At 57.7% G+C, this 16127-nt stretch overlaps 1 protein-coding gene across 1 annotated transcript in view; it reads left to right on the forward strand.

Annotated features, from left to right (window-relative positions):
- The window catches only part of QRICH2 (glutamine rich 2), a 38571-nt gene extending 25154 nt beyond the window's left edge, over nt 1-13417 (forward strand). Inside the window, exons 9-20 of the mRNA XM_050764142.1 lie at nt 4785-5036; nt 6254-6376; nt 6479-6553; nt 6751-6915; nt 7048-7169; nt 7780-7845; nt 8057-8158; nt 9005-9205; nt 9843-9990; nt 10653-10740; nt 11488-11616; nt 13212-13417. Of these exons, the coding sequence (XP_050620099.1) occupies nt 4785-5036; nt 6254-6376; nt 6479-6553; nt 6751-6915; nt 7048-7169; nt 7780-7845; nt 8057-8158; nt 9005-9205; nt 9843-9990; nt 10653-10740; nt 11488-11616; nt 13212-13393 (1653 nt within the window). The 3' untranslated portion in view covers nt 13394-13417. The remainder of the gene's footprint in view (nt 1-4784; nt 5037-6253; nt 6377-6478; nt 6554-6750; nt 6916-7047; nt 7170-7779; nt 7846-8056; nt 8159-9004; nt 9206-9842; nt 9991-10652; nt 10741-11487; nt 11617-13211) is intronic.
- The last annotated feature ends 2710 nt before the right edge of the window (nt 13418-16127 follow it).

Raw genomic sequence — 16127 nt, forward strand, 5'->3', positions numbered from 1 at the left:
TGTGTGTGTCTGTGTGTCTGTGTGTGTGTGTATGTGTGTGTGTGTGTGTGTGTGTGTGGGGTGTGTGGGCAGGGGGTGGGGGGGCCATGGCGAATGTGTCCAGGATCCAGATCCCTCCTTATCCAAAGCCAGCTCTGAGTCCACAGGGGCAAGTGGCAAGGGAAAGGAACCCTTACAACACCTGTCTACCTCCCATTCGATCTTTCCCTATCTTTCTTTCTTTTTTTTTTTTTTTTTTGAGATGGAATTTCACTCTTGTCGTCCAGGCTGGAGTGCAGTGTCGCGATCTTGGCTCACTGCAACCTCTGCCTCCCAGGTTCAAGCGATTCTCCTGCCTAAGCATCCTGAGTAGCCAGGACTACAGGCATGTGCTACCACGCTCACCTAATTTTTGTATTTTTGGTAGAGATGGGGTTTCACCATGTTGGCCAAGCTGGTCACGATCTTTGCCTATCTTCTTTATGATATAATTCATATATCAATATTCACCCTTTTAAATTGAATAAGGTAGTTTTTAGTACATTCACAAAGTTGTGCAACTATCACCACAATCTAATTCCAAAACATTTAATCACCCCAGAAAGAAACCCTGTGACTCTTAGCAATCTCTCCCCATGCCCTTCTATCCCTCAGCCCCTGACAACCACGAATCTGCTTTCTGCCACTATGGATTTGTCTATTCTGGACATTTCATATAAATGGAATCATACAACATACGACTTTTGTATCTGGCTTCTTGCACTTAGCATGATGTTTTCAAGGCTCATCCATGTTGTAGCTTGTGTCAATACTCCATTCTTTTTTCTGGCTTCATAGCATTCCATTCTGTGTCTGTGCCACAATTTGTTTATCTAGTCATCAGTTGAAAGACATCTGGGTTGTTTCCATCCTTTGGCTATTATGAATAATGCTGCTGTGCACATTCATGTATAAGTTTTTTTTTTTTTTTTTTGAGACGGAGTCTCACTGTGTCGCTCAGACTGGAATGCAGTGCCTTGATCTTGGCTCACTGCAAGCTCCGCCTCCTGGGTTCACACCATTCTCCTGCCTCAGCCTCCCCAGTAGCTGGGACTACAGGTGCCCACCACCATGCCTGGATAATTTTTAAAAATATTTTTAGTAGAGACGGGGTTTCACCGCATTAGCCAGGATGGTCTCGATCTCCTACCCTTGTGATCTGCCCACCTCAGCCTCCCAAAGTGCTGGGATTATAGGCGTGAGCCACTGCACCTGGCCATAATAAGTTGTTTTTTTTGTTGTTGTTGTTTTGTTTTGTCTTTGGAGATGGAGTTTTGCTCTTGTTATCCAGGCTGGAGGGCAATGGCGTGATCTTGGCTCACTGCAATCTCCAACTCCTGGGTTCAAGTGATTCTCTTGCCTCAGCCTCCCAAGTAGCTGGGATTACAGGTGCCCGCTACCACGCCCAGGTAATTTTGTATTTTTAGGAGAGATGAGGTTTCACCATGTTGGCCAGGCTTGTCTCGAACTCCTAACCTCAGGTGATCCACCCGCCTCAGTCTCCCAAAGTGCTGGCCTGGCCTCATGTATAAGTTTTTGTGTGGGGCCAGGTGCGGTGACTCACCCCTGTAATCCCAGCACTTTGGGAGGACAAGGAAGGTAGATCACTTGAGGTCAGGAGTTGGAGAGCAGCCTGGCCAACAATGTGAAACCCCATCTCTACTAAAAATACAGAAAATAGGCCAGGCGTGGTGGCTCGCGCCTGTAATCCCAGCACTTTGGGAGGCCGAGATGGGCGGATCACGAGGTCAGGAGTTCGAGACCAGCCTGACCAACATGGTGAAACCCCATCTCTACTAAAAAAATACAAAAATTAGCCGGGCATGGTGGCGCGTGCCTGTAATCCCAGCTACTCTGGAGGCTGAAGCAGGAGAATTGCTTGAATCCGGGGGGCGGAGGTTGCAGTGAGCAGAGATCGCACCACTGCACTCCAGCCTGGGCGACAGGGTGAGGTGAGACTCCATCTCAAAAAAACAAAAACAAAAACAGAAAATAGCTGGGTGTGGTTGTGCACACCTGTAATCCCAGCTTCTTGGGAGGCTGAGGCAGGAGAATCACTTGAACCTGGGAGGCGGAGGTTGCAGTGAGCCATGATCATGCCACTGGATGCCAGCCTGGGTGACAGCAAGACCCTGTCTCAAAAAAAAAAAAAAAAAATTTTAGCCACCCTAATGGGTGTGAGGTGGGATCTCATTAGAGTTTTGATTTGCATTTCCCTAGTGACCAAAGACGCTGAGCATCTTTTCGTGTGCTTTTTGGCCATTTGTGTATATATATATATATATATATATATTTTTTTTTTTTTTTTTTTTTTTTTTTTTTTTGAGACGGAGTCTTGCTCTGTCGCCCAGGCTGGAGTGCAGTGGCCGGATCTCAGCTCACTGAAAGCTCCGCCTCCCGGGTTCCCGCCATTCTCCTGCCTCAGCCTCCCGAGTAGCTGGGACTATAGGCACCCGCCACCTCGCCCGGCTAGTTTTTTTGTATTTTTTAGTAGAGATGGGGTTTCACCGTGTTAGCCAGGATGGTCTCGATCTCCTGACCTCATGATCCGCCTGTCTCGGCCTCTCAAAGTGCTGGGATTACAGGCTTGAGCCACCGCGCCCAGCCTCTGTATACTTTCTTTAGAGATAAAATATACATATCTGTTCAAATCCTTCATCCATTTTTTCAGATGAGTTATTTGTCATTTTATTGTTGAGTTGAAAGAGTTCTTTACATGTTCTGGATGCTAGGCTCTTATTTGATAGATGACTTGCAAATATTTTCTCCCATTCTGTGGGTCATCTTTTCATTTTCTTGACAGTGTCTGCCTTTAAGCCTTGCAATGCAATTCTTGGTCATTTTCTCACTAAGGAGTGTCTGAACCAGGAGCAGCCCTCTGAGTGCCCACAGAAGGACCACCTAGGAAAAGCCACTGGGCCAAGGGGGTTCATGTCAGGAACCTCTTTGTGCATTTTTTTTTTTTTTCTTGAGAAAGACTTTTGCTCTGTTGCCCAGGCTGGAGTGCAGTGGCACCATCTCAGCTCACTGCATCTCCACCTCCTGGGTTCAAGTGATTCTCCTGTCTCGGACTCCTGGGTAGCTGGGACTACAGGTGTGCACTGCCATGCCCAGCTAATGTTTTTTGGATTTTTAGTAGAGATGGGGTTTCGCCACATTGGTCAGGCCGGTCTTGAACTCCTGACCTCAGGTCATTCACCTGCCTCTGCCTCCCAAAGTGCTTGGATTATATGACATTTTTTTTTTTTTTTTTTTTTTGAGACAGAGTTTCGCTCTTGTTGCCCGGGCTGGAGTCCAATGGCATAATTTCAGCTCACTGAAACCTCCGTCTCCCGGGTTCAAGTGATTCTCCTGCCTCAGCCTCCCAAGCAGCTGAGGTTACAGGTGCCTGCCAGCACACCTGGCTAATTTTTGTATTTTTAGTAGAGATGGGGTTCACCATGTTGGTCAGGCTGGTCTTGAACTCCTGACCTCAGGTGATCCACCCACCTTGGCCTCCCAAAGTGCTCGGATTACAGGCGTGAGCCACGTGCCTGCCCACTTTGTGCTTTGAGCCACATTCCAGGCTCCCAAGTTGCTGGAACTGTGGTGTGCATCATGTCATGACCCCAGGCCAGGTGTCCTGCCCGAAGAGCAGCTGGGAGTGTTTAAGAGTCACCTGTCAGTCCAAGCTCATGTCTGGCTGTCCCAGGACCACACTCAGGAGAGAATCCACTTCCTGTTGGGCTGGCCTAGCCTCCTTTTGCAGGCTTTTTTTGGAGGCCCCTGCTTCTACATGCTGCATCTTTAGCCACCTTGGCCTCCTGCCTCTCTCTGAACGCACTCTTATCTTTCCTGCTGTTCTTTACACAGATAGCTGTGGCTTAGTCTTAAGACTCCACTGAAATGCCCATGTTTCTGGGAGGCCTCTTCCACTTTTCCAGAGAGAACTGGCCGGTCCCTCTGCATCCGGGGCCCTCAGAGGTGCCTGCCTCCGGGCAGGCTCTTCTGGTTTTAAGTGGCAGCATCGCTGTGAGCCCATACAAGAGGGTGCTGCCCTGGGGATGTGCAGCTGTAGGGAGTGGAGGAAAAGGGAACTTCCAGGCCATGGGAGAAGGGCATGTCCGCCTGTCCCTCTGCATCTGCTTTTGTGGGTACCCGTGTCCCTCTCCTGACCCATCCTCTGAGCCCCCATGTCTCTCTCGCGTTCCACTCTCCATCCACCTTGCTCTCCTTCGTGCTCCACAGTGGCTGCCCCAGCCCTGCAGAGTCCTTTCTGCTCCATTACCCACTCCCAAGAGAGGAGCCTAGGTTGGCCCAGCCTCTCTTTTTGGACGGAGCATGTCTGTTCCCCCGGCATGTGAGCAGGAGCATGTGCAAGCCCCACGCCTCACAGCCCCAGATCCCGGGGCGGGGCCTGTGTGTCATTAGGGTCCTCTGTATGTTTACGGCCCAGCTAACTGGCAGCAGCACTTTACGATTTAGCTAAAGAAGAGATGTTCTCACACTAAGCCAAGCCGGTGGGCTGGCTGGAGAAAGCTCCAGAGGCCTTCCTCTGGCAAGGGCTTGGCTCAGCATTGACACTGTGCTCCCGGAGAACTCTCTCTACTCACCGTTTACTGGATAGATGCCCATGATGGCACATGCTCTGGGAGGCACTGAGGATGCAGCAACTGCCCAGGGCGCAACAGGGAAGAGGCACACAGGCTAGGAGCAGTGCCAGCATGGGCAGAACGTGGCCATGACTGGCCTCACTGCCCTGCTGCTGCCGTCTCTCCTGCATGCAGTTGGACAAGCTGAGGATGATCATTGAGAGCATGCTGACCTCCTCCTCCACGCTCCTGTCCATGAGCATGGCCCCGCACAAGGCCCACACCTTGGCTCCTGGCCAGATCGACCCTGAGGCCACCTGTCCAGCCTGCAGCCTGGATGTGGGCCATCAGGTCAGCATGCTGGTGCAGCGCTATGAGCAACTCCAAGACATGGTCAACAGCCTGGTCATCTCCCGACCCTCCAAGAAGGCCAAGCTTCAGAGACAGGTGGGGCTCTGCTCGCCTCCCTCCTGTTGCAACTGGACATGGCCCCACAGGGGAGGGTCACCCTGCTGCAGACCCACGGAAGTGGGGCGGGTGTTTGGACCTCAAGGTCAGCTCTCCATGGTGGAGCCCTTTAGCCAGATCCCACAAGAGTCCCTGGTCTTTCTGCAGGTCCACAGCAAGGGTAGCAGCAGAACTAGCTTTGGGGATAGGAGACCATGGGGAAGAGCTGGCTTGATGGGGTGGGACAGCACATGCTGGCTGAGGACAGATCAGTGCCCTTCGTGTGCCCTGGAAACACAGGCCCAACTGTAGGAGATGTTGGCTCCCTGGCACACGGGTCTTCCGACCCCTTCTCAATTTCCCTCCAAAGGGCAGGCTTGCTGGTGGGGGTGGGCACAGCCACAAGTCCTGGGTCCTGCCTCTTGGGCTGAGGGACTCAGATTTGGGCCAGGAGCACAGGGGAGAATAAAGCGTGCAGCCCAGCTCTCCAGTGCCCTGGGACAGCACATCACTCCTGAGCCTCCGTCACCTCTACTGACCCCCCACTGGCAAGCCAGGGTCCCGAGGCTAGTCCGTGGGGATGTAGGTGACTGACGCTTGTGTCCTGTGGGGGTGGACACCCAGAAAGGGCAGGCAGAGGGCCTTCTGCACTGTTAGTGGGAAATTGTTTTCCTTTTTTTTTTTTTTTTTGAGACAGAGTCTTGCTCTGTCACCCAGGCTGGAGTGCAGTGGCTGTATCTCAGCTCATCACAAGCTCCGCCTCCCGGGTTTAGGCCATTCTCTTGCCTCAGCCTCCCAAGTAGCTGGGACTACAGGCGCCCGCCACCTCGCCCGGCTAATTTTTTTGTATTTTTTTGGTAGAGACAGGGTTTCACCGTGTTAGCCAGGATGGTCTCGATCTCCTGACCTCGTGATCCGCCTGTCTCGGACTCCCAAAGTGCTGGGATTACAGGCTTGAGCCACCGCGCCCGGCCCCATTGTTGTTTTTGAGACAGGGTCTCCCTATGTTGCCCAGGCTGTTCTCGAACTCCTGGGCTCAAGTGATCCTCTTGCCTCGCCCCAGCTTCCCAAAGTGCCAGGATTACAGGCATGAGCCACCGCTCCCAGCCTTGGAGATGTTTTAAGGGCCAACTTACCTGGGGGCAGCAATACTAAGGCAGCAGGGGGTAGGATCGCGCCAGCAGCCTCCGAGAGCCTTCCCATCCCTCCTGCCGCAGGACGAGGAGCTGCTGGGCCGCGTGCAGAGTGCCATCCTGCAGGTGCAGGGCGACTGCGAGAAGCTTAACATCACCACCAGCAACCTCATCGAGGACCATCGGCAGAAACAGAAGGACATTGCTGTGAGTGGCCGCAGGGTGGCCGGGATGGGGCCGGGGCTCAGTGTGGTGCCACAGCCCCGTAGCTGCTGGCTCTTTTTTCCTCTGTTCACTTGGCCTCCCCAGATGCTGTACCAGGGTCTGGAGAAGCTCGAAAAGGAAAAGGCCAACAGGGAGCACCTGGAGATGGAGATTGATGTGGTGGGTGCCAGGCCCCAGGGGCCACGCTGTGTCCCAGGGCAGTCTCGCCGGCTGTTCTTTGAGAGACTGAGTGGAGGGAAGCTGGCAAGAGGAGTGTGGGCGCTCAGAAACCTGCCTGGTGTTAGGGGTTGACACCACCAGGGAATGGGGCCCCTCCATGGCCATCTCCCAGATGCGGGACCTCTGTCTCTGGGCAGAAAGCCGACAAGAGTGCTCTGGCCACCAAAGTGAGCCGTATCCAGTTTGATGCCACCACGGAGCAGCTGAACCACATGATGCAGGAGCTGGTGGCCAAGATGAGCGGGCAGGAGCAGGACTGGCAGAAGATGCTGGACAAGCTGCTCACAGAGATGGACAACAAGGTAAGGCAGGGGCATGGCGGGGCTCTCCATCCCACAGCCCTGCCTCCAGGATTGGGACAGCACCACCTTCTCCTGGGTCAGCCCCCTACCTGCTTCCTTAGAGGTCCCCTGGGCCCCCTTTCCCTGCCACAGCTGGACCGCCTGGAGCTGGACCCAGTGAAGCAGTTGCTGGAGGATCGGTGGAAATCACTGCGACAGCAGCTCAGGGAGCGCCCCCCACTCTACCAGGCAGACGAGGCGGCTGCCATGCGGAGGTGACACCTGGGAGGCAGGGGAGGAGGCTGGCACGCTCTTCGGAGGATGAGGGCAGAGGGGGCTGGGGGTCCCCGGACAAAGAGCTCCTGCCAGCACGCAGCGGATCCTGCCCAGGACTGTCCCATGGTTGGAGGGACAGAATTTTAAGAGCTTGAAACACTCTCCTAGCTCAGGCCCCTTCGTATTACAGCAGAGAAAGGGAGGAGGGGAGGCTTAAGGGTCTCTGGGTTTGGCTGAGCTAAGCTGGGCCTTTGGGACAGGGAGAGGTCCTCAATACCCAGAGCTGAGACAGCTCCTGGGGGCCTGGCCTATAGGACCTGGCCCATGGTAGGCTTGAATTCCAGGATTCCCATTCGTGGCCGCCAGGGGGCCCCCGAGACTTGCACAGGGCACCCTCAGGGGCCCAAGGAAGCCTGCTGGCTTTGGGTTAGGGCAGGGAGGTCTGGGATGTGAGCCCGGAGGTGGGAGCAGATGGATTCTCGGGGAGCAGGGACAAGATCTGCACCCTGGTGGGCTGAGCTTCCAGCCTGCCTGGCCTGCAGGGTCGCAAGCCCTTCTGGGACTTCTGGGCAGAGCACTCACCCTGCGTGTACGTCCCATTCCTAACAGGCAGCTCCTGGCACATTTCCACTGCCTTTCATGTGACCGGCCCTTGGAGACACCTGTGACCGGACAGTGAGTGCCCACACCGCTGGCACACGGCCTTGCACGGCAGGGCTGTGTCTCCTCCCTTCTCCACCTGTGTCCACCTTTCTTTCATGCGTCTACTTTCAGCCCTTGCTCCCTCCCAGGCCGGGGGCGGTGGGAAGGTTCTTTAGGCAGGTGGATTTGGGGGACAGGACTTGTCCCACTCTGACTCGTCCCTTCTCCCTCTGTCCCTGCCCAGTGCCATCCCCGTGACCCCCGCGGGTCCAGGCCTACCTGGCCACCATTCCATCCGCCCCTACACGGTGTTTGAACTGGAGCAGGTCCGGCAGCATAGCCGCAAGTATGGGACAGCAGGGTCTGGGGCCAGGGCTCTGGATGGGGAAGGCAGAGGACAGGGGTGACTCCGGAGGGCCCGGCGGAACGTGACAGAAGGCAGCGCTGTGGCATAGTGTGGAGAGCCTCCTCCTTGGAGTGGGACAGTGGGGGCCGCAGGCCAATTTCTGAACTAGCTCCCTGGCAGTTCCCAGGGCATGAGAGTAGGAGGCAGACCTAGTCACACCTGCCTTTGGGAGTTACGGTGGGACTTTGTCAAGGTCACCAGCTGCCTCTGAGAGCTCCTCTACTTCTCGACCTCTTCCCCAGCCTTCAGCTGTCTCAGCAACCCCGGGATTAGAGCGGTCGGGGGAGGGTCCTGCATAGCTCAGCCGGAGGGTGGGCTCAGCCAACGAAGGAGGCTGGCGGTGGGCATCTCATGCTCCCTCCGGCTCCTGCCCGCCTCTCTGCTGCTCCCCTTCTCCGAAGGATGGGAGTTCATAGTTCAGAGGATTTCAGGCTGCTCTTTGAAGCCCTACGGGTTCCAGGTATGCGGGGCCAGGTGCGCCGAAATGGGAAGGCCTGGGGCTGCCCTCAGCTCCTCCACCTGCAGGCAGCAGGGCTTTCGTCCATTTGGCTGGCCTGCACTTTCCCATCTGAGGAAAGCCTTCCCGGCAAGTCTGGCCCTCAGATGCTGTGGAAAGGGCTACTGCTGAGGGGTCAAGCTGCCCAGCGACCCCCACCCTCGGCCAAGAGCCCATGAGACTAGCTGGGTCCTGCACAAAAGGGACCCGGAACTGAAGGATTCGGCTTACACAAGGTCAAGGCCCCCTCCATGGGCCAACCCTCCCTCTGTTCTGCTCACACCCTGCAGCCTCAAGCTGGGCAGCGCTTTCCCTCGGGGTGACCTGGCGCAGATGGAGCAGAGCGTGGGGCGCCTGCGCTCCATGCACTCCAAGATGCTGATGAATATCGAGAAGGTGCAGATCCACTTCGGGGGCTCCACCAAGGCCAGCAGCCAGATAATCCGCGAGCTGCTGCACTCCCAGTGCCTGGGCTCCCCCTGCTACAAACGGTACAGGAGAGGGGCGAGGCCATGGGGAGCAGGCACCCAGCGACAAGGCTTGGCTTCTGCCCATGCACGGCTGTGCAGACAAATGCCTTGCCCCACTGCTGGGGAAGAAAAGGGAGTGTGTGTGTGTGTGAAAGTGTGGGCGAGGGGTGTCAGTGTGTAATGTGTGTAAGCCATGTGTCTATGGGTGTCAGTGTATGAGTGTGTGTAAGGGTGTGTATGAGTGCGTGTGTGTGAGTGTGGGTGTTTATGTGTGTGCATGTATGGGTACGTGTGTATGAGTATGTGTGTGTATGTGTGTGTGCATGTGTATGAGTATGCGCGTGAGTACGTATCTTCGTATGTACATGTGTGTGAGGACCTGTGTGTATGTGTGAGACTGTGTGTATGAGTACGTGTGTATGTGTGTGAGTGTATGGGTGTGTGTGCACACCTGTCCATGTGCACAGTCACTGGGGTGGCCCGGCCTCGCAGCTGCTCTGCCCCCGCCCACCTGTTCCTGGGCCCCGGCTGCCCTGCCTCCCAGCAGCCCCTGAAGAGAAGCTGCCCCACTTCCCTCTGGTCAGCCCCATCGTGGGTGAGTCCCAGGCCACATCCCTGGCAGTCTTCTCCCAATGACTCCATCCTGTTTTCATCACAGGGTGACAGATATGGCCGATTACACCTATTCAACTGTGCCCCGGCGCTGCGGGGGCAGCCACACCCTCACCTACCCCTACCACCGAAGCCGCCCGCAGCACCTACCCCGGGGCCTGTATCCCACCGAAGAGATCCAGATTGCCATGAAGGTCAGGGCTCTGCCTGGAGCCACCAGGGAGGGAGGCCCTGACACGGCTCCAGATTCCTCACAGTCATTCTCTAAAGCCACCAGAAGTCATCTCAGCCAGCCCTCTGCCTTGAGGCAATTCCTTAATCAGACCCAGTGAAAGCCTCAGGTTCTTACCCTTTTCTGGGAAGAAAGATTTATCCCGGCTGCCTGCCTGCCCAGCAGCATTCCGGCCTCCCAGGCCTCCAACCATGCCCCAGATACCATTTCATCTCCCTCTACCTTCTCGCTCCACCCTAGTGGAGGTGGGAAGAGAAAGCCGAAGGAGGTGTGGAAAAGAGAAAGCCTGAGTGACTGAGTGATTTGTGCCCCTTCTGGGAGGTGGGTAGGTGCTGTTACTGTCCCATTCCACAGAAGATGAAATAGGGACAGGGTTGCCACCCACATCTCTGGCTCCGGGTCCATGCCCTTGCCCTGCTCACGTGCGCTGTCATGGAGCTCGTGCACCTGGCCTCTGCATGGTGGCTGCTGGGCACAGGCCATGCCCGGGTCCCCAAGGGGCTCCCAGAGCCCCCCAGGAGGGTTCTGAGACCACAGTGCTCTGTGCTTCAGGCCTGTGTGGATGGGCCGGGGCCAGGGGGCTGTGGCCGCTACAATGGTGATGGTATCTGTCCACTTCTACAGCGTGATGAGGTGGACATCTTGGGCCTGGATGGCCACATTTACAAGGGACGGATGGACACGAGGCTGCCGGGCATCCTCAGCAAAGACAGTGAGTGGAGTCCAGAGGCCCCCAGGCACCGCACTCGGGTCCAACAGGGTGTGCATCCATTGTGGGGCCTGGCACTTCTATGGGCCACTGGACCCTGGGTGTCTTCCTTCTCCACTCCCCTCACTCCAAATGTTCAGGTCTCTCGAGAAGCCACCAGGTAAATGTTCACAGGTGGAGGACAGCTGTCCAGCCTCAGCCATCAGCTGGGATGGGGTGGCCCCGTGTTTTCTTGCCAGCCTCCATCCCGGCTGCACTGCTGGGCTCTCCTGTCTTGGCCTCTGTCCACGGCATCATCAGGGCCTCCTCCTCCTTCAAAACTCAGCACAGTGCCCTCTGTTGAGCCCCACCACTTCAGCCCCCGAATGCCCGCCTCCCGTGGCAACGCCCGAAACCTGCTGTTGGTCACTTCCCATCATGCATTTAGCTGTGTATGCGCCTTTCTAGATGCCTCCCCTCCTGCCCTGGAAACCCCAGGTCAGAACTCACCCCTCACCTGGCACAGGGCTGACATGTGCAGGTCCTCCCCTGCACACTCCTCTGTGTGAGTGGGTGGGTTGGGTGGGTGGCCACGAGAATGAATGAAGACTGCTTCTCTGGGGCATAGCCACAAATTCAGAATGACGAGGACCCCACTCAGCTGAGGCTGGCCATGACCAGCAGCCCTGCAGCCCTCTCCCCACGCCCAGGGGTTCCCACAGAGCTCTTACCGCTGCCTCAGCACTGACCCTTCCCTCCTGCCCCCATCAGGCTCAGGGACCTCAAAGCGCAAGTCCCAGCAGCCCAGGCCCCACGTGCACAGGCCGCCATCCCTCGGCGGCAATGGCCACCTGCCCTCCCGGCCACAGAGTGCCCAGATGTCAGCTGGCAACATCTCAGGTAGCTTCCCTCTGGGTGGGGCATCCTGCCAGGCCTCCCTGCTGGCCCTGCCGGCCCCCTTTCCTGCCATGTAGGGCCATACCTTTATCTCCCCGGAGAGGGGAGGGCCTGGGAGCTGAAGGAGGTGTAGAAAAGAGAAAGCTGGGTGTGGAAAAGAGGACCCTGAGTGACTGAGTGATTCGTGCCCCTTCTGGGAGGTGGGTAGGTGCTGTTACTGTCCCATTCCACAGAAGATGAAATAGGGACAGGGTCGCCACCCACATCTCTGGCTCCAGGTCCATGCCCTTGCCCTGCTCACGTGCGCTGTCATGGAGCTCATGCGCCTGGCCTCTGCATGGTGGCTTCTGGGCACAGGCCATGCCCGGGACCCCAAGAGGCCCCTGACCCTGTCATGGAGGAACCTCTCTCTGCCGCCCGGCCTGGAAGATCCCTTGGGTCCTTGATCTCCCCAGGAGCTAAGTTGGGCCTGAAGGTCAGGGAGCTGTGGACCCCCAAGCTACGGGGCCATACAAGGCCCTGCAACCAGGAGGCTGGATCACTGCCAAGTGACCCTGGGCAAGGTCACTCTTGACAAGGGCTGTCCCCTCTCCAGACCTCAGTTTCCTCATCTGTCATCAAGGGGGTGCTGGGTTAGTGCTGCTTGGAGTGAGGGCCCCCCTGAGAATCTACTGAAAGCTGCCGACCTTCCTCCTGTAAAACAGTATGCACCCACATTCCTTGTGAATGCCTGCGGGAGGTTCAGGGACCCCCCGCCCAGAGCCTGCACCCTCCCCTGCCCCTCAGCTAGATGCTCTCCAGCATCACTCCAGCCCTCAGTGAGGGCATGTGGCTGAGGGAGGAGGAAATCACAACAGAATAACTGGCTGTGGTGGTCATGGCACCTCGCCATCATCTAGGGCCCCCCACAGGCCAGGTAGTTTAGGAGCTTTATACGGACGGATGAACCACTTTTAATCCACGTACCAGCACTAAGAGGTAGGGACCATCGTTAGCACCACTTACAGCTGAGAAAACTGAGGCACAGAGAGGTGAAGGTCCTTGCTCCGGGTCACACAGCCAGGAAGCGGCAGAGCTGGAGTTCAAAGCCAAGCCCTCTGGCCCAGAGGCTGTTCTGGGAAGGACAGGTCTCAGTGGTGGACGGTGAGCACAGAACTGTCACCCTGGCTCCCAGAACTCTGTTTTCTTGGGAATACTTAGCTCACTTCTCCCAGTGTCTACTCTAAGGGCACTGAAAATGCTCTGGAAGCAGGAGAGAGGGACTGGTAGTCTCGGGAAAATTCCTGTGCCTATTGGTGTGGATGTCTAGTGTCCGTATTAACAGGAAACAGTACCAAAGAGGCAGCTCTTGGCCCCTGCAGAAGGACACGTTTGCTTATTTTTCATTCACAAACATCATGAAGGGTGCTTCACGACTGCTTAGGAGCTCAGATGGGCCTGCACCGTGCCCCCCGGCCCCGGCAGCTCCCCTCCAGCCTGTGTCAGCCCGGCCTGGTGAACAGAACTGCTGTCAACCTCCCTGGGCTTTGGGCAGGCTGCGGTGACCCCTGGTGGGTTTGGGAAATGTGTTGAGCAACCTCAGCCCTTCTGTCTTGCAGTTTCTTCGCATCAACAGAAAGCCAGACCTTCCTCCGAGGGCCGTCTCTCCCAGCCGAGCACAGCCCACCCACCCAGCTCTGCCACGGTGGCAAACAGGGGGCTGGAGAGGCACATGGACATGCCTCCTGGGGAGGGGCTCGAGGAGCCCACGCGGGGGCCACGGTCCAGCACTGCTCAGTGAGCGGAGGTGTAAATAAATGTTCAGGAGGAAGTTTAGGTGCGGCGAGTCTTCTCTGACAGTCCTGGCTCAGGAAGATGGAGGGAAGGGGAAGTACCCGCTGCTGGCCAGGTAGCCCCCCCACGTGCCTCCAGACCACCCCCAGGCCTGCCCACTCAGTAGACCTTCTCTTGGACAGTGGATCTGGTTTGTAGCCTGAAAGTGAGTCCTCAGCTTCCGTTCTCCAAGGGCGCCAGGGCTTCGGGAGAGCTGGACACTGCACTGGGGACAGGGAGACTCCTGGCCCTGGGACCAGCTGGGCCAACGCTCACCCAACCAGCTCTCTCCTGGCCTCGGCTAGACCCGGGGTGCTCTGCCTTCTGGCCCTAGACCTGCCTTCTAGCCTGGGGGGCTGGGGCCCGAGCTGTCAGTGTCCAGCACTCTGGGCGTGAGGGTGGCAGCTGCCTGCTGCGCTCTTGCTGCTGGCTCAGGGTGGTTCCTGACCCCTGGTGTGGGATTCCAGGGAAGCAGTGCCAATGGCTGGAGGCTGGGCAGGTTTCTGTTTGCCGCCCTCTGCTGCTCTCCCTTGAGTGGGCTGCTGCAGAGACAGCCGGGGCCTGAAAGCTCAGACCAGGGGCTGCTGTGGCTGTGATGCAGTTTCCCCGTTCCCCTCCTAGAAAAAGACACCCAGGTGGTGGGTGGAGAGGTGGTGCGAGCCCGGTGCTTGTCGCTTGTCGTGATTTGCTTCCCTCTGCCCTAGCTCCGACACTTGCAGGCAAGGGGACTCACTAAAGGTCTTGGCAGGTGAAGGGACAGAGGCGTGCAGGTGGGACTGGGCTCCGGCCGGTGCAGCAACTGCTAGAGATGAGCCCCCATCACTGCTGCAACCCACTGGAAGCTCCTGGGACCAAGGAGTCCCCTGACCTCCTGAGCTTGGACTCCAGCCAGATTCTAGGGGTCCCCCAGTAGATGAGAGTGGCCCCCCACCCTGAGGTTTATAAAGCCCTGAAGTCACCAAAGCCTTTCTGCCTCAGAGGCTCCCCCCTCAGAGAAAAGGAAGTGCTCAGAGTTGAGAACGGGGCTCCCCCCACCCCCAGTTCCCATCTCCCCAGTATGGGAAAGGGATGTCTGGGGCAAGAGGCCTGCTTTGGGGTGTGAGGAGACAAAATCACACAGGAAAGGAAAATGTGGCGACAAACAGCCCAGAAAAACGCTTCTGCCCCTGACCCCGGTGTGGGCAAAGTGGGGCAGGCTTGGCTGGGTTGGGTGGGCGCTTCCTCCTGGCCTGTTCTGCGGAGACCCAGGGAGTCTTCACGTAATGATGTCATGCTCAGAGCTGGACAGAAGAGAGGAGCTGCTCAGACAGCAGGCAGCCCTGGACCCCAGCCCCTTTCTCCCCAGGCAGGAGGTAGAGGCAGGGCCGCCCCTCCCCGGCTCCAGCTGGGCTCCTGTTGCTCTCGGCCCCACCCTGGCTGTGAAATGTCAGAAGGTCGGCTCAGTTTCCCGGGTCTAGAAGCCAAATTCACCAGCTTGGCAGGGAGGCGCAGCCCAGCCCTCCTCACCCAGGCCTTCCCCACACCCACAGAAGGGCCCGGAGCGACATTCCCTAAGCCAGCCAGGCCAACCCCCACCATTCCCGCACCTGGCATGGCCCACACCTGGGTGGACCCCGGCTCTGGCCCAGGCGGCCTGGGGACGTCACAGCCTAACCACCCACGTGCTGAGAGGGGCTGCCCCTTCCAGCCTGGGAAAGCACAGGTGGGCAGGGGCGGGGGGAGGGGGAGGAGTCTCAGGGGTTTCCAACCAGGAAACAAAACTGAAAGGACGAACCCAGCTTCCAAGTATGTCCGTGTCACGCAGGGGTGGAGGGGCAGTGGGGCCCGCCGTTCCGCTCCATTGGAGGAGGGGCTGCCCCACCGTGTGAGGGGCCCGAGGAAGCCGGGAGGCAGGATGCGGTGGGTGCCGGGCCTGGCCCCTCTTGACTTTCACTTCACTTCCGGCCTGAACCTCCAGAACCCTTGTCCTGCCTGTGTTCCAGCAGGACTTGGGCCCCGCAGACCCCAGCAGAGGGCGAGGCAGGAGGACAGGACAGAGGCAGGAGGACAGGACAGGAAGGGGCTGCCTGGACAGTGTGTGGCGGCAAAGGGCAGGGCTGGAGGAGGAATCCCAGCCACGCGGCCATCACCCCCATTAGCCAGGTGGACAGGCTCCCCACGCAGCTGACCTCCCGGGCCTCAGGACCAGCTGAGGACAAGCTGCTAGGCCAGGAACTGGTAGCCGTGTCCCATGCTGACACCTACGGGGCTGTGGGTAAGGGGGAATGGAAGCAGGCCCCTCTGGGGACCCGCCAGCCTTAACTGACCTTTGGGTCATGGCCCTCGACCCAAACGGACATACTGCCCTGGGAAGCTGAGGGGAGGAATATCAGAGATGAGCCCAGCTGGAAGATGCCTCCTGGGAGGGCCTGGGGGGCCATCAGGATGCCCCCAGCTAGAAGGAAGCTCTCCCCACTGCAGATGGAAATGACTTCCAGCGCTCCTCCCTAGGACTCTGTGGGTGGGGGCTACACCGATGGGGCCAAGAAGGGACGGTCACAGCAACTCAGGATGGACCCCGGCCCCTCCCCATCCCCACACCAACCTGGACCATGCTGTCAAGAGCCCCTGGTGTGACCACCCCCCAGTAAAAAACATCCAGACCGGCCCAATGGCAAGAGACCCCCACCACCCCTTCTGAGGAGACTGCTTTTCCCACCAAC

Source organism: Macaca thibetana, chromosome 16, assembly GCF_024542745.1.
Source record: "Macaca thibetana thibetana isolate TM-01 chromosome 16, ASM2454274v1, whole genome shotgun sequence".
NCBI classification, from domain to species: domain Eukaryota; kingdom Metazoa; phylum Chordata; class Mammalia; order Primates; family Cercopithecidae; genus Macaca; species Macaca thibetana.